A 15,524-nucleotide genomic window follows, 5' to 3' on the forward strand; every position below is an offset into this window, starting at 1 on the left:
CCCTATCACAATGTATGGCGACAATATTTTATTTGGAAATAAAGGTGCATTTTTTCCGTTTTGCATCTATCACTATTTACAAGTTTAAAATAAAAAAAATATAGAAATATTTTATCTTTACATTGATATTTAAAAAGTTTAGACCCTTAGGTAAATATTTACATGTTTTTTTTTTTTTTTATATTAAACATTTTATTTGGGTATTTTTGGGAGGGTGGGATGTAAAGTATAGTTTTATAATGTTATTGTGTGTTATTTTTAATTTTTTTAAAATTTTAGTTGTAGTTTTACTTTTTGGCCACAAGATGGCGGCCATGAGTTTGTTTACATGACGTCACTCTAAGCGTAACACACGCTTAGAGTGACGCATTAGGGAGGGAACGGCCAGAAAAAGCACAGCTTCCGAGAGAAGCTGTCGCTTTTTCAGCGGGGGAGAGGAATCCGTGATCGGGCACCATAGCCCGATGCATTGATTCCGTGGCTACCAAATCCGCGGCCGGGAGTGCGCGTGCACGCGCGCGATCGGCCGCGGGAGCGCGCATGGTTCCTGGAAGTAGTTTCTACGTCCAGGAACCAAAATAGGTTAAAGCTGAATTATTGCAAATACCTTCTATTTTAATAAGCCAAATTACATTGAGCGTTTGTAAACCGTACACAGCATATTTAGAGTTACAAACACTAGAAAACAACCCTAGATTAAAAATTAACCAAAAGTGTTTCAAGGCAAAAAAGGAGAAAATTGGAAATTATTCCAGTTGTGACTACATCTGCACTGTTACTTTGTGTCATTCATTGAAGGTTCCCCAATTATAGAGCAGTTTTAAATGCTTTTTATACTCTATACAAAACTTTACCTTTTTCTCTCAGATGATTCCAGTAACTTACCGTATATGCCATTTAGACAAAGAAAGCAGTAGTAGAATGGAACAAAGAGGACCAAAGGATAAAATCCCATACTAATGGATTTCTGACCTGTGCCCATTGTTAGTCCAGGCATGGATCCGAACCATGTTATACTTGTTACAACTGTTCCAGAGTCTCTAAACCACTTTAAAAAAATAATATATATATTAGAGAGGATCTATTTTACACCAATGCTTCATCCTCTTAACTGGTTGTAATAGCTACCATGCATGTTTTTGTTGTATTTTTGTGGAGTTTTTGGGAATAAAACTCTGCTTTTGTGCTTTTTTTTTTTGGCTATGACTAGTGCTATGTCAGTCTCTCTTGCAATCACTGCCTCCAGATCTGATCTGGTTTCTGTGCTCAGCACAGGCAACTCAGAGCCTTTCATATGGTCTTCAGATCGACCACATTCAAATAGGTGGAATATAAATGATTATACTGGATATTATAAAAGTGGAATAATGAGTTAAGTATGTCATTAGTATTGGCTTAGGTTACTCCCAAGTTTTCTATGACTGGGTATTACAGTGCAGGGAGACTGAGCCATATAGCAGATAAGGTTTGCTCCCTAATTGAAAGGTTTGTACTGAATGTATTGAAATGTATCTGAAGTGATAGGACATGATGAGATAAATGTGTATGTAGACCTAATCCTAATCCTTTTTCTTTTTTATCTCTGTAATGCTGGGAATACACAGTTCGTTTTTGAGGTGATTAGATGGTTCGATGGATAATTTCCGACATGTCCGATCTCCCTTACGATCCTTTCGCCGCTCGATTTCTGATAGAAGTGAATGGAAAAAGATAACAAAACCGAGCGGAAGATGAGAGAATCAACTGCAGAATCGAGCGACAAAAACGATCGAGAGGAGAATCGAGCGCCAGAAACGAACCTAGCATAAGGGCTAAGAATTAAGAGCTCTAAATGACAGTTACTCTGCATTCGGACTGGAGTGAACTACAGCAGAACGAATTAGGGTTGTAAAACTGTGTGCCTGAGAAAAGCACATCTGAGTGTAAGGAATAATTAACAAGTTCAGTAGTTCCAAATTGGTATGTGTGAGAGCTGAATAGCATTATCAAAATGCCATCATATACCTGAGACTGTAGAAAAATTCAAGACAGATTTTCACCTTGGAATACAAAATAAGACTACAGTATAGGATGTAAGGAAATGTATTTTTAGGAGTAGGACTCTACAGTAGGTTCAAATGTTTATTGATGTTCACACCACGAACAATCCAGGACAGAATTTTGAAATGGTTGTCTGTCGTATAAAAAAAAAATGACTTAAAGGACACCTAAAGTGACATGGATTTGGAGGCTGCCATATGTATTGCCTTTTAAACAATACCAGTTGCCTGGCTATCCAACTGATCCTCTGCCTCTAAGACTTTTAGCCATAGACCCTAAACATATATATATATTTTTCTGTGTGTGTGTGTGAAATAAGCAGATGTTTACCTTGTTTAGGACTTCAGTTCTTCAGCCATGGTCATGTCTTCTGAAACAATTTTAATAGTCTTGTATTCAGGTAACCTGGGTGCATTGTGTGTAATGGGACAATAATTGGGTCTGTATATATTCTGTAGGAAAGTGGAGAGCCATATTTAATTTATGTTCTGAAACCTTTTTTTAGGTGCTTTGTGAATATGGAATGGTTCATGTTACCTCGGAGAAAAGTGGTGGTAGTGCCAAAGATTACTGCATTCTCTTTAACCGTCTGTGGGCTGGTTTACCTCATGACCTGAACAAAGCTGTGAGTAATCTACCTCCTCAGGAGGTGTATATAACTTATAAACCCATAATAATTAAAGTAGTAGCAGAATAACTGTATTTGTGTTGATTATTTTTTTTTAACAATTAGTGGCTTCTAAAACTGTAAGGGCTAGTTCAAACTTAGTGCTTTGGTAGCATTTTGCTGATTGCCGGCGAGGTAAGTATTCCCAAGAGTGTTTTTTTTGTTGCAGGGTCTCTTTAACATTGAAATGCAGTCTCTCCAAAAATTCTGCGTGCACCATGCTTGAGATTTCAGCAAATCATTAATCGCTGATGATCATTACAGTGTGAACACTACCATTAACTTGCATTAGCAACAGAGCGATGCCAAAGTGCCTAGTGTGAACTAGCCCCCATAGACAGCAGTGACTTCACGGTGCTTCTTCCGACACGTATCCACATTGCTGTTTTCAGCAGCGATAGATCAACAATATTTTTGATGCAAAAAAGCAAGAATAATTCCGCTGTAACTGACAGAAGTAAGTATTGCATGAGCCTTTCTCCCACTGTTTGCATTAGTTTTGCTAGCTCCAGGATGACAATATCCATGTAGTGCAGTTCAGGCAGCAATAACACTTACAGTATCTTTGAAACAGGGAGTTTTGGCACTCAGGTACCTGTCACATTTCCGCTTCTCCGTAGACTGCCTAGACCGTAATAATATTTTGAGGCTCTGGGGGCACTAGGGGCTTGGATTTGGAGATTTGGAGCTGGTATTTGGCAAAAGCGCTGGCACTCAGCATTGACCTAGCCAAACACATGGTAGGAGGGGTACAGCAGAACCGATCAGTAACGAGTTTGGCTACACTGTGTATAGTGTGTGCATGTATGTGTGTGTGTAAGACAAAAAAAAAGTGTGTGTGTGTGTGTGTGTAAGAGTCATTATTGTGGGGAGAAAAATTCTCAGCTTGTATTTACATTTGAGAAAAACATGTCCAGTCCAAAATTATTCATACCCTTCTCAATAATCAATAGAGAAGCCCTTATTGGCTATTACAGTAATCAAGCCCTTCCTATAATTGCAGACCAGCTTTTTTGCATGTCTCCACAGGTATTTATGCCCATTCATCTTTAGCTCCCTCCACAGATTCTCAATTGGATTCAAGTCAGGACTTTGGCTGGGCCACTCCAAAACATTGCTGTTGTTGCCTGCTAACCATTTCTTCACCACTTTTGCTGTGTTGTGTTTTGGGTCATTGTCATGCTGAAATGTCCACTGGTGCTCAAGACTCAGTTTCTCTGCAGACTGCCTGACGTCATTGAGAATCCTCATGTATTGCTCTTTTTTTCATGGTGCCGTTGACTGTGATTATGTTCCTTGGTCTATTAACTCAAAAACACCCCAAAGCACTAGGTTCCCACCACCATGTTTGAAAGTGGGGATGATGTTCTTTGTGTTGAAGCCTTCTCATTTTTTACACCAAATGAAGGAAACCTCATTGTAACCAAACAATTCAATTTTTGTTTCATCTGACCATAACACAGAAGACCGGAAGTCTGCTTTGTCCAGATGAGCATTTGCTAAGGCCAAGAGAGCTTTTGTGTGCCTTACCTGAAGATGTGGCGTCGTCCTTGTTCTGCATCCGTGGAACTCAGCAGTGTGCAGTGTCCGTTGGATTGTCTGCCTTGAGACATTGCCACCAGCAGAGCCCAGATTCACCATGATAGCTTTTGTGGTGATCCTTGGATTCTTTTTCACCTCTCTCACTATCCTCCTGGCAAGCACAGGTGTCACTTTTGGCTTCCGACCACACCCTCTGAGATTCTCCACAGTGTGGAGCATTTTGTACACACACACACACACACACACACACACACACACACACACACACACACACACACACACACACACACACACACACACACACACACACACACACACCCACACACACCCACTACATTGCTTTATAACCGTATCAATGGGCTACCAGAAGGGGGCCCTGTGACTACTTGCTCCTGTTAATTGCAATTCAAGCATCCCCAGAAATATTATGATCCAGGATGTTAAAGCGAAAAAGTCACAAATTGACAATCAGGCTTAAGGCACATACACACATCAGACCATAGTCTTTGGAAAATGAAAGATCACAGACCAATTTTACCCCCTTCCATGTAGTGTGAGAGCCATACCTACACAGTCTATTCTATGGAGCTGAACTCCCCATCAGACAGAAATCTTTGCAAGATGCTGTAGACATTCAAAAGATCAGTATCTGCAAAAGATCTGTTCCTGCAAAAGATCCGTTCCTGCTAAATGCATTCATAGTCTATAATATCTGCAGATCCTCATACACACCTTGTTTAACAGACATTCATCTGCAGATCAGATCCACCAGGATGGATTTTCAGATCTGCAGATGATTGTCTGATCTGCAGAGGAATGTCAGTTAAACAAGGTGTGTATGAGGATCTGCAGATATTATAGACTATGAATGCAATTTGCAGGAACGGATCTTTGGCAGGAACAGATCTTTTGCAGATACTGATCTTTTGTGTCTGTACAGCATCTGTGTGTGCAGCATCTTGCAAAGATTTTTTTCTGATGTTGAGTTCAGCTCCATAGAAAAGACTTTGAAGGTATGGCTCTCATACTACGTGGACGGGGGTAAAGTTGGTCTGTGATCTTTCATTTTCAAAAGACTATGGTCTGATGTGTGTATGTGGGTTTAGGCTCCTTTTCACACTGCAAATCACATTTCCGATTTGCGATTCTGATTTGTGACCTTTTTTTTTTTTTTTTTTTACTGGATGCTAGCAACACAAGAAGAAAAACAAGAAATATATAGGTAGTGCAGCCCTGCCACTAGTGTCAGAAGTATATAGCAGAAAAGTTATTAAAAATATTTGGTCTCGCCACTGCTGCAGCATCTCTGAACCTGGATGCAGGATGTGTGCTCTGTAGAGAGGGTTGAAGAAAGAAATGCATTTGTTTCCATAAGTACAGAAGATAATGTTCACCAATCGTCCAGTGCATAGATGATTTATTTAGTGTGCAACACTCGGGGGCAGTTTCTAGGATAAAATGTATATGTATAGGTAGCCAGCTATAGGTCCCCCCCCAGTATAGGTAGCCAGCTATAGGTCCCCCCAGTATAGGTAGCCAGCTATAGGTCCCCCCAGTATAGGTAGCCAGCTATAGGTCCCCCCAGTATAGGTAGCCAGCTATAGGTCCCCCCAGTATAGGTAACCAGGCATAGGTGCCCCAGTATAGTTGCCCCCAGTATAGGTTAGCCAGGTAGGTGCCTCCAGTATAGGTAGCCGGTATAGTTACCCCCAGTATTGGTTAGATGGGCAGGTGCCCCAGTACAGGTTAGCTAGGTGGGTGCCTCAAATATAGGTAGCCAGAATAGTTGCCCCCAGCATAGGTTAGATAGGTAAGTGCCCCCAGTATAGATTAGTTAGGTGCCTCCAATATGGGTAGCCAGTATAGTTTCCACCAGTATAGGCTAGGTAGGTGCCCCCAATACAGGTTAGATAGGTAGGTGCCCCCAGTATAGGTTAGATAGGTAGGTGCCCCCAGTATAGGTTAGATAGGTAGGTGCCCCCAGTAAAGGTTAGATAGGTAGGTGCCCCCAGTATAGGTTAGATAGGTAGGTGCCCCCAGTATAGGTTAGATAGGTAGGTGCCCCCAGTATAGGTTAGATAGGTAGGTGCCCCCAGTATAGGTTAGATAGGTAGGTGCCCCCAGTATAGGTTAGATTAGGTAGCTGTCCCCAGTATAGGTTAGATAGGTAGCTGCCCCCCAGTATAGGTTAGATTGATAGATGCCCCCCCCCCCAGTATAGGTTAGATTGGTAGATGCCCCCCCCAGTATAGGTTAGATTGGTAGATGCCCCCCCCCCCCAGTATAGGTTAGATTGGTAGATGCCCCCCAGTATAGGTTAGATAGGTAGCTGCCCCCCAGTATAGGTCAGATAGGTAGCTGCCCCCCAGTATAGGTCAGATAGGTAGCTGCCCCCCAGTATAGGTCAGATTAGGTAGCTGCCCCCCAGTATAGGTCAGATTAGGAAGCTGCCCCCCAGTATAGGTCAGATTAGGTAGCTGCCCCCCAGTATAGGTCAGATTAGGTAGCTGCCCCCCAGTATAGGTCAGATTAGGTAGCTGCCCCCCAGTATAGGTCAGATTAGGTAGCTGCCCCCCAGTATAGGTCAGATTAGGTAGCTGCCTCCCAGTATAGGTCAGATTAGGTAGCTGCCCCCCCCCCCCTGTTTTGGTTGATTAGGTTGCGGCCCCCCCCCCCAGTATAGGTTAGATTAGGTAGGTGCCCCCCCCCCCATAATGGAGGTAGGAGTCAGCCGCATGGAGGGCGGCCCGACCTCTCCCGGGCTGCCCTCCGTGCTTCCCCCTCTGACTGCAGAGTTAGTGCAGGGAAGCGCTGTAAATAGTCAGTAACTCCCCTCCCTGGTTCCAATCGCCGGTCACTAGCCGCTGGTCTCCTCCTCTGCATAGATGCTTATACACACGCTGCTTCCTGCTTAACAGGAAGTATAGTGTGTATAAGCGTCTATTCAGAGGAGGAGACCAGCGGCAAGTGATTGGCGATTGAAACCAGGGAGGTGAGTTACTATTTACAGCGCTTCCCTGCACTAACTCTGCAGCCAGCTAGTTTCGTTTTTGCCGACAGGCCCGTCAGGACTGGCCACGCGTAGCTTTTTCTGCATTCCCGACTAATTAGCGCTATTGCGGGCCGCAACGCGTACAAAAATATGCTTTGCCGCATTACGAACGCATAGATATGCGGCAACGCGTATTTTTGTACGCGTTGCGGCCCGCAATAGCGCTAATTACAGTTGGGAATGCGGAAAAAGCTATGCGTGGCCAGTCCTGACGGGCCTGTCGGCAAAAACGAAACTAGCTGGCAGCGGGGGACCAGAGGATTAGTGAGTGGCTGCGAGGGCACAGGACTGCTGCAGGGGGCTGGTAGAAGCCCCACGTGAGTAAAACTCATTTTTCTTTTCCTGACTTAACCACTTCAGCCTTCAGTCGTTTTCACTTTATGCATCCGAGCAATTTTCACCTCCCATTCATTAGCCTATAACTTTATCACGACTTATCACAATGAACTGATCTATATCTTGTTTTTTCCGCCACCAATTAGGCTTTCTTTGGGGGGTACATTTTGCTAAGAGCCACTTTACTGTAAATGCATTTTAACAGGAAAAATAAGAAAAAAACGGAAAAAATTCTTTATTTCTTAGTTTTCAGCCATTATAGTTTTAAAATAATACATGCCTCCATAATTAAAACTCATGTATTGTATTTGCCCATATGTCCCGGTTATTACACCGTTAAAATTATGTCCCTATCACAATGTATGGCGACAATATTTTATTTGGAAATAAAGGTGCATTTTTTCCGTTTTGCATCTATTACTATTTACAAGTTTAAAATAAAAATTTTTTTTGAAATATTTCATCTTTACATTGATATTTAAAAAGTGTAGACCCTTACGTAAATATTTTACATGATTTTTTTTTTTATTGTAATGTGTTTTGTTTTGTTTTTGTATTAACCACTTAACAACCTCTGCCACGCTTATCTACGCCCCTATAAACTTCACCTGAGTCACAGGGGCGTAGATAGGCAACTCCTGTTTATTTTGCGGCTGTGCGCGTTCGCGTCTGCGTGCACGCGGATGTGCATACGCGTCGGGCACCCGCTGGTCCGTGATTGGCTGATGTGAACATGTGTTCACAAAGCCAATGACGGTGCTCATTCATGCAGAATGTGTGTAAACATTGCATCAGTCTCTATGCTGTTACAGTTACTGAGATCACTCGTGAGAGGATCTCAGATAACTAACACAGCATTAGTGACTGATCAGCATCAGTGAGGTTTTTTTAAAATAAATTATACCCCCATTAAGCCCATTAACCCTTGCCTCCCTTAAAGCGGAATATAACCCTGCATTTCAACTTTGCTCTAAAACATTATTTACAGTATATTATATGCAACCAGCATTTTTTTTTTTTACTAGACCAGCATTGGAAGGGTTACACAGGGCTTTAAAGTCCCTGGAGATTTCTGCAGACGCATCCGAACTTGAGTTAGATACTTTTTGTTTACATAAATGTATCTAAGTGTTTATTGTGACTCATCTCTCTCACTGAGAAGGAGTTGTAGGACAGCTAAAGAGTGTGTAACATTTCTAAATATATACATATAACTTAATAGAATGTAACTATCTGAACGTCTGCACGGAACTTAAAACCTCTGTGTTTAACCCTTCCAATGCTGGTCTAGTAAAAAAAAAAAATGCTTTTTGCATATAATATGCTGTAAATAATGTTTTAGAGCAAAGTTGAAATGCAGGGTTATATTCCGCTTTAAATGTGAAAATTGCTGTGGTTTTTAGGTGAAAAACCCTGTGGTAGAGAAGTGGTTAAACATTTTATTTGGGTATTTTTGAGAGGGTGGGATGTAAGCCATAGTTTTATAATGTAAATGTGTCTTGAGTTTTATTTTTTTTCACTTGTAGTTGTAGTTTTACTTTTTGGCCACAAGATGGCGGCCATGAGTTTGTTTACATGACGTCACTGTAAGCGTAACACACGCTTAGAGTGACGTATGGGGGACGTTACAGCTTGAAAAAGCACAGCTTTCGAGAGAAGCTGTTGCTTTTTCTGCGGGGGAGAGGAATCAGTGATCGGGCACCATAACCCGATTCACTGATTGCCAGGCTAATGAACCGCGGCCGGGAGCGCGCATGCACGCGCGCGATCGGCCGCGGGAGCGCACATGGCCTCCTGGGCGTAGCTACTACGTCCAGGAGGCCAAAGTAGTTAAGGTACACTTTAAAGGGGAATAAATATGTCACTGAGCGCGCCCAGACTGGTGCTGCTGCTCTCTAAGTCTGCTCCAGACATTACATCTCATTTCTGCTACTTTAAACCTCTTAATGAAATGACTGGACCGAAATTTCAGTGGATTCTAATGTAGCACTTCTCCAGCAACACCTATAACCTTTCAGAACACCTGGATTACTTGGGATGGCAAAGATTTAAGCTGGATTGGATCTTCCTTGGTATCACACACGGCTGAACACTGCACACCTTCCTTGGAATTGACCTGAGACCTTAAAGACTTTCTGCCTCTTTGTGCCTGCCCTCTCCCATCCTGTGAGTAACTTTCATCGATTATCTACAGCATCTATGCTCAATAGACTATATTTTTCTACATATATTATACATTATATCTTCAAATTCCTAAACAAAGAACTGTGTTTTCAAATTCATGCTGTCCATCCATACATCTCTGTGTAAGGACAATTCAGTCTATACAGGCCCTTTGATCTCTGCAGGATACCAGCCACAGCTGACAAACTTCACACCTTGACTCGAAATAGGACCTATCTCAGCAGGAGCCCTGAGCTGTCTCTTGTCCATCCTAATGTGTAAACATCAATATTCAGCAGAGAGACTTCTAGCTGTATACCAACCAAGAAATATCTATCCAATTGACAAATCCACAATAATTCTACTGAAGTCTGTTGGAATCTTCAGAAAGACAAAGAGAGGCTCGAGAGGACGTGGGAAAAGATATTCTTCACCGCAGAACCAAAATAACTCTGTGACAAAATCTGCAGAGTACACCCAGCCAACAACCCTAATAGCTCCAGCACAATCCAGCAGAGATGACAGCCACACATCTGGAGACTGTTCTGTCTTGGAGTCATCAATCTCAGACCCTAGCTCCCAGGGTAGCCCCATCAAGGCTGTCCTCTGTAATGTCAGATCGATAAACAACAAAACAGCAATCATACATGATCTAATAGAGTCTTCTGATCTGGCCTGCCTGACTGAAACCTGGCTTTCTGAACCAGTTGGCCCCACCCTGGAGGCTGCCGTGCCAACAAACTATTCCGTGATATACTGCAACAGGAAAGAACGCAGGGGAGGAGGGGTTGCACTTTGCTTTAGATCAGCTTTAAAAATCAGACCACTTACTGTAGGTCCTACTAACTCGTTTGAATGCTTGGGGGTGCAACTTTCAGCTGAGAAAAACATTAACATATTGCTGATCTACCGCCCACCAGAAAAACACTCAGACTTCCTTAAGGAACTTGTAGACCTCCTATGCAACCTAACACTGGAACACCCCAGATGGATTGTTCTTGGAGATTTCAATACATGGGTGGATGACTCCTCTTCAAAACTTGGAATTGAGCTACCTCGTGCCTTACATGAACTGGGCTTCCTCCAATCAATCAGCTCTGCTACTCACAGGAAAGGCCACACTCTGGACCTTATATTCCATACTGGGCTGTCAATAGCCAATGTGGAAATTAATCCTGTTGCCTGGTCAGACCATCACACTATCCACTTCTCCCTCTCAATACCAGCTGTCAAACACCAGGTCAAGAATCAAATAAAATATCGCCGCTTAAAAGGGCTAACACCTCAACATATCCGAGATAACCTTAGCTTTGATGAATTGACTGACTCCAGCTTGGACCCTGATACTCTGGTGTTTAAATACAACAAATGTGTGTCCTCCACCTTTGAGACCATTGCTCCTCTGCGCACCAAATATCTTACTCCACACCATCATGCACAGTGGTTTGATAACGCTATAAAAGAGCTGAAAAGACAAGGCCGAAAACTTGAGAGACTGTGTCGCAAATCTCAGTCCCCAGAAGACAAACATGCCTTAATCCTCCACTTGAAGAGCTACCAAAAGGTAATCACGGGAAAAAAATCATCCTTTCTATCACAAGAGATTGCAAATGCAGTTAACAAACCGGCCCAACTGTTCCGCACAGTGGAAAAACTCTGCAACCCGGCATGTCAAAAACTTAACATCGAGTCTTCAAAGGACCTCTGTGACCAATTTGCCCATTTCTTCACAGACAAAGTCTCCGCTATAAGGTCCGCCATCCAACTTACAGCATCTGAGCCTAATATAGCGCCGAAGACCATTAGCAGAGACAATGTAACACCTTGGTCAAACTTCAAAGAAATTGATGAAGAAGTCACATCAAGCATCCTCCTTCACGTCCGCCTAACTACCTGTGACCTAGATCCTGGCCCAACACAGTTCATGTTGAACTGCCCCGACCTGTTCGTACCGGTATTCCTAAAAATTGTTAACTGTTCCTTAAAATCAGGGATATTTCCTGCTTTACTGAAGGAAGCAATCATCAGGCCTCTCCTCAAAAAACCCTCCCTGGACCCAGATGCAATGATCAGCTACAGACCTGTTTGGCTTCTAGCTGTTTACCTCCAGCTAGAAGCCAAAATCCTACAAAACAACAGTTATGACCCATTCCAGTCTGGCTTCAGGAAACACCACAGCACTGAAACAGCCCTCATCCAAATATGCAACCACCTGCTCATGGCAAGAGACAGAGGAGAGTGCTCCATCCTCATACTGCTAGACCTTTCTGCAGCCTTTGATACAGTTGACCATGACATCTTGATAAACAGGCTACAGGAATACTGCGGCATTGATGGCATAGTTCTTCAGTGGTTCCAATCCTTGAGTGGCAGAACCCACAAAGTGTCTATGGGGCCCTCCCTGTCCACCCCTGTATCACTTAGGTATGGGGTGCCCCAGGGCTCAATCCTCTCTCCCCTGCTTTTCACGATTTACATGTTACCGCTGGGAAAACTAATCCAAAAACATGGCCTGACATACCACTGCTATGCAGACGACACTCAACTATATCTTTCCTTCAAGCCTGGTGTGACAGACCCAACTCTAACTATAAACGCCTGCTTACGTGAACTACAGCAATGGATGAATGACAACTGGCTGAAACTAAATGCAGACAAAACTGAAGTCCTTCTGATAGGAGGGCAGAGCATGATAACAAAACAACTTAACTTGCAGTCTTCACCACTGGGAATAGGAGGCACGGATCTGCGCAGCTCTGATCATGTGCGTAGCCTGGGAGTTCTAATTGATTGGGATTTAAACTTCAGAACTCAAATCTCTGCTGTGGTGAAATCATCCTATTTTCACCTGAAGAACATTGCAAAAATCAAGCACCTCATACCCCCAGAAGATCTGCCAACCTTAGTCCACGCCTTCATCACATCCCGACTGGACTACTGCAATGCTCTCTACACTGGCCTTCCAAAAAAGGTCTTGTACCGACTACAGCTGATACAGAATACTGCTGCCAGACTGCTAACCAACCAACCCCGTCACTGCCACATAATGCCAGTCCTGCACTCCCTTCACTGGCTACCTATAGAATGGAGGGTCCTATTCAAGATCGGCCTACTGACATTTAAATCCCTGAATAATTTAGGCCCTGGATACATGAAAGATATGTTGCAGCTGCGTAGCAATCCCCGCATTCTCAGATCAACAGGTTCTAATAATCTAGTCATACCCAGAGTCCACTTGGAAACTTTTGGTCCCAGAGCCTTCTGTCATGCTGCCCCTACGTTTTGGAACTCCTTACCTCAACAGATCAGGACAGCTCCATCCCTGGACGTGTTTAAATCCAGACTGAAAACCCACCTGTTCAGTTTGGCATTTGCAGAAATATAACTTTTGTTGTGTGAATACTTCATCCTACTAATTACTGAATCTGAGAGAGCCTAAGCGCTTTGAGTCCTATGGGAGAAAAGCGCTATAGAAATGTTATTGTATTATTGTATTGTATTATTGTATAAATATGGCAGCCTCTATATACCTCTTGCTACAGTTGTCCTTTAAAGGGAACCTAAAATGAGAGGGATATAGAGGCTGCTGTATGTATTTCCTTTTAAATTATGCATATTACCTGGCTGTCCTGCTGACTCTCGGTTTTTAATACTTTTAGCCATAGACCCTGAACAAGCATGCAGAGCAGGTGCTCTGCCTGAAGTCTTATTGGATTAGCTGCATAATTGTTTCACCTGTGTGTTTCAGACACTTGCAGCCAAAGAGATCAGCAGGGTAGCCAGGCAACTGGTATTGCTTAAAAAGAAATATAGAAGCCTCACTTTAGGCTCTCTCTAATGAAGATATGTGTATAGGTGTGTATAGACTATAGGTGAAAGTGGTATGGATGCTGCCATATTTATTTCCTTTTGAACAATACCAGTTACCTGTCAGTCCTCCTGTTTCAGTGTCTCTAATACTTTTAACCATAGACCCTGACCAAGCATATGCAACTGTCATTGTTTACAAGGAAATAAATATGGCAGCCTCCATTTCACTCTCACCTCGGGTTCCCTTTAATGGACCATTTCACCTACCACAAGCGCTCCCATGTAAAAGTGCATCTTGAGAACGTGGTTCAGTACCATAAAGGTCAGGATTTAAGCAGGAGGAAACTGACATAACATTCAATAGAATTGTGTTTTCCTACTTTTTATTCCATTTCACATTTACCATGTTTGCTTTTTTGCACAAGTAATACTGTCTGATTACAAATTACAAGTTCGTAAAGTATGGTTCATCTTCTCTGAAAGCTGCCAGTGCATTCACTGAATAGCTGCTATATTTATATATTAACCACTTCACCACTGAGGGGTGTTTCCCCTTATGGACCAGAGCAATTTTCACCTTACAGCGCTCCTTCCATTCATTCGCCTATAACTTTATCCCAACAAAATGATCTATATTGTGTTTTTTTGCAACCAATTAAGGTGCGTAAACACGCCATATTTTTACAAACGACGGGTCCGTCAGACCCTCCCATGGGGCGGTTGTTCTGCCGACAGTGGTACGTGAGTACAGGCTGTCGGCAGACTGATAACTGTTTTTGATGGATCCACCAAGCGGGAGAGTCTGACGGACCAGTCGTTTGTAAAAATACACATGTGGTTTCTCCCATCGTCCTCCAGGACGGCTGCTGCTGAGACATTGCATGTCTCCGTCACACTGGAAACACCTGAAATTAATTAAAATGTTAACTCGGTGTGAGCCCATAAAGGGACTCCTCCCTCCCCACCTTGTCAGTTTTTTGCTGTTTCCCATTCATACGGGACGCCTGACTAGACAGCAGTTTGTTGTTTTATGTGATGCGGGATTTGGCCTGGGGCACCCGTGTCGTAGATAGGTAGGATTGCCTGATGGTGGTTGGGGTCGATAACGGGACGTTTCGCCCCTGTCAGGAGTCGGAGGGGTAGTTCATACCTGGTCTCCTGTCCTCTGGTGCAAAGAACCGCCATTGCCGCCTGTGTGGGCGTTCGGGGAGCGTGCAGCTGGAGGCGGATTTGGCCGGAGCTCCGTCTTTGGCGGAGACTAGAGCGGGTGACGTCACTTCCGCTTCCGGCAACTGGTGGAGGGCAGGGGGCGGCGTCCAAAACCAGGAAGTGCGGCTATACAAGCCGCGCTTCAGCGCACGAGGAACGCCGCCCACGCTGCAACATGGAGCAGACGCAGTCCTCCAATACAGCAGCAGAGGATACCCCGGCGGCCATTCCGAAGCAGACAGGCGCAAGTCCGCGGGTAGGTGATGGAAGCTTTTTTGCTTTCCTTTGACTCCCCATGTTGTTGATGGTGATATTAAGAGGCTGTATTCTGTTTGTGTTTACCTTTGCAGAAAGCCACAACGAAACAGAAAATTAGATGCAGAGTCTGTAATGCTAGGTTACAAGAAGGGGCTGCCAAAAATATTTGTAGAGACTGTCACTTAAAATCTAAACAATCTTCAGACCCTAGTGGAGAAAGTTCTCAGGCCACAGGGGCTTTGTTAGAGCTTATGCAGACAGTAAAGGATGAGATCTCTAACACCTTTACTGCTTTCAGGTCTACCCTGTCTGTGAATCAGGATCAGGGGCAGACCCTTCCACAGAATGCACAATCCTCAGCAGCATCCTCAAGTTTGGGGCCACAGGGGGGTTCTCTGGCAGCTCAATTTTCACCTATCCATGAACCGTCTGGTCAGCAATCATTGA

General features: G+C 43.5%; 1 protein-coding gene across 1 annotated transcript in view; it reads left to right on the forward strand.

Moving 5' to 3' along the window:
• Positions 1-15,524, forward strand: part of SPPL2B (signal peptide peptidase like 2B) — a 118,267-nt gene that overhangs the window by 6,356 nt on the left and 96,387 nt on the right. Inside the window, exon 2 of the mRNA XM_068233692.1 lies at positions 2,546-2,665. Coding sequence (XP_068089793.1) covers positions 2,546-2,665 — 120 coding nt within the window. The remainder of the gene's footprint in view (positions 1-2,545; positions 2,666-15,524) is intronic.

The sequence above is a fragment of the Hyperolius riggenbachi genome, chromosome 1 (genome assembly GCF_040937935.1).
Source record: "Hyperolius riggenbachi isolate aHypRig1 chromosome 1, aHypRig1.pri, whole genome shotgun sequence".
NCBI lineage: Eukaryota > Metazoa > Chordata > Amphibia > Anura > Hyperoliidae > Hyperolius > Hyperolius riggenbachi.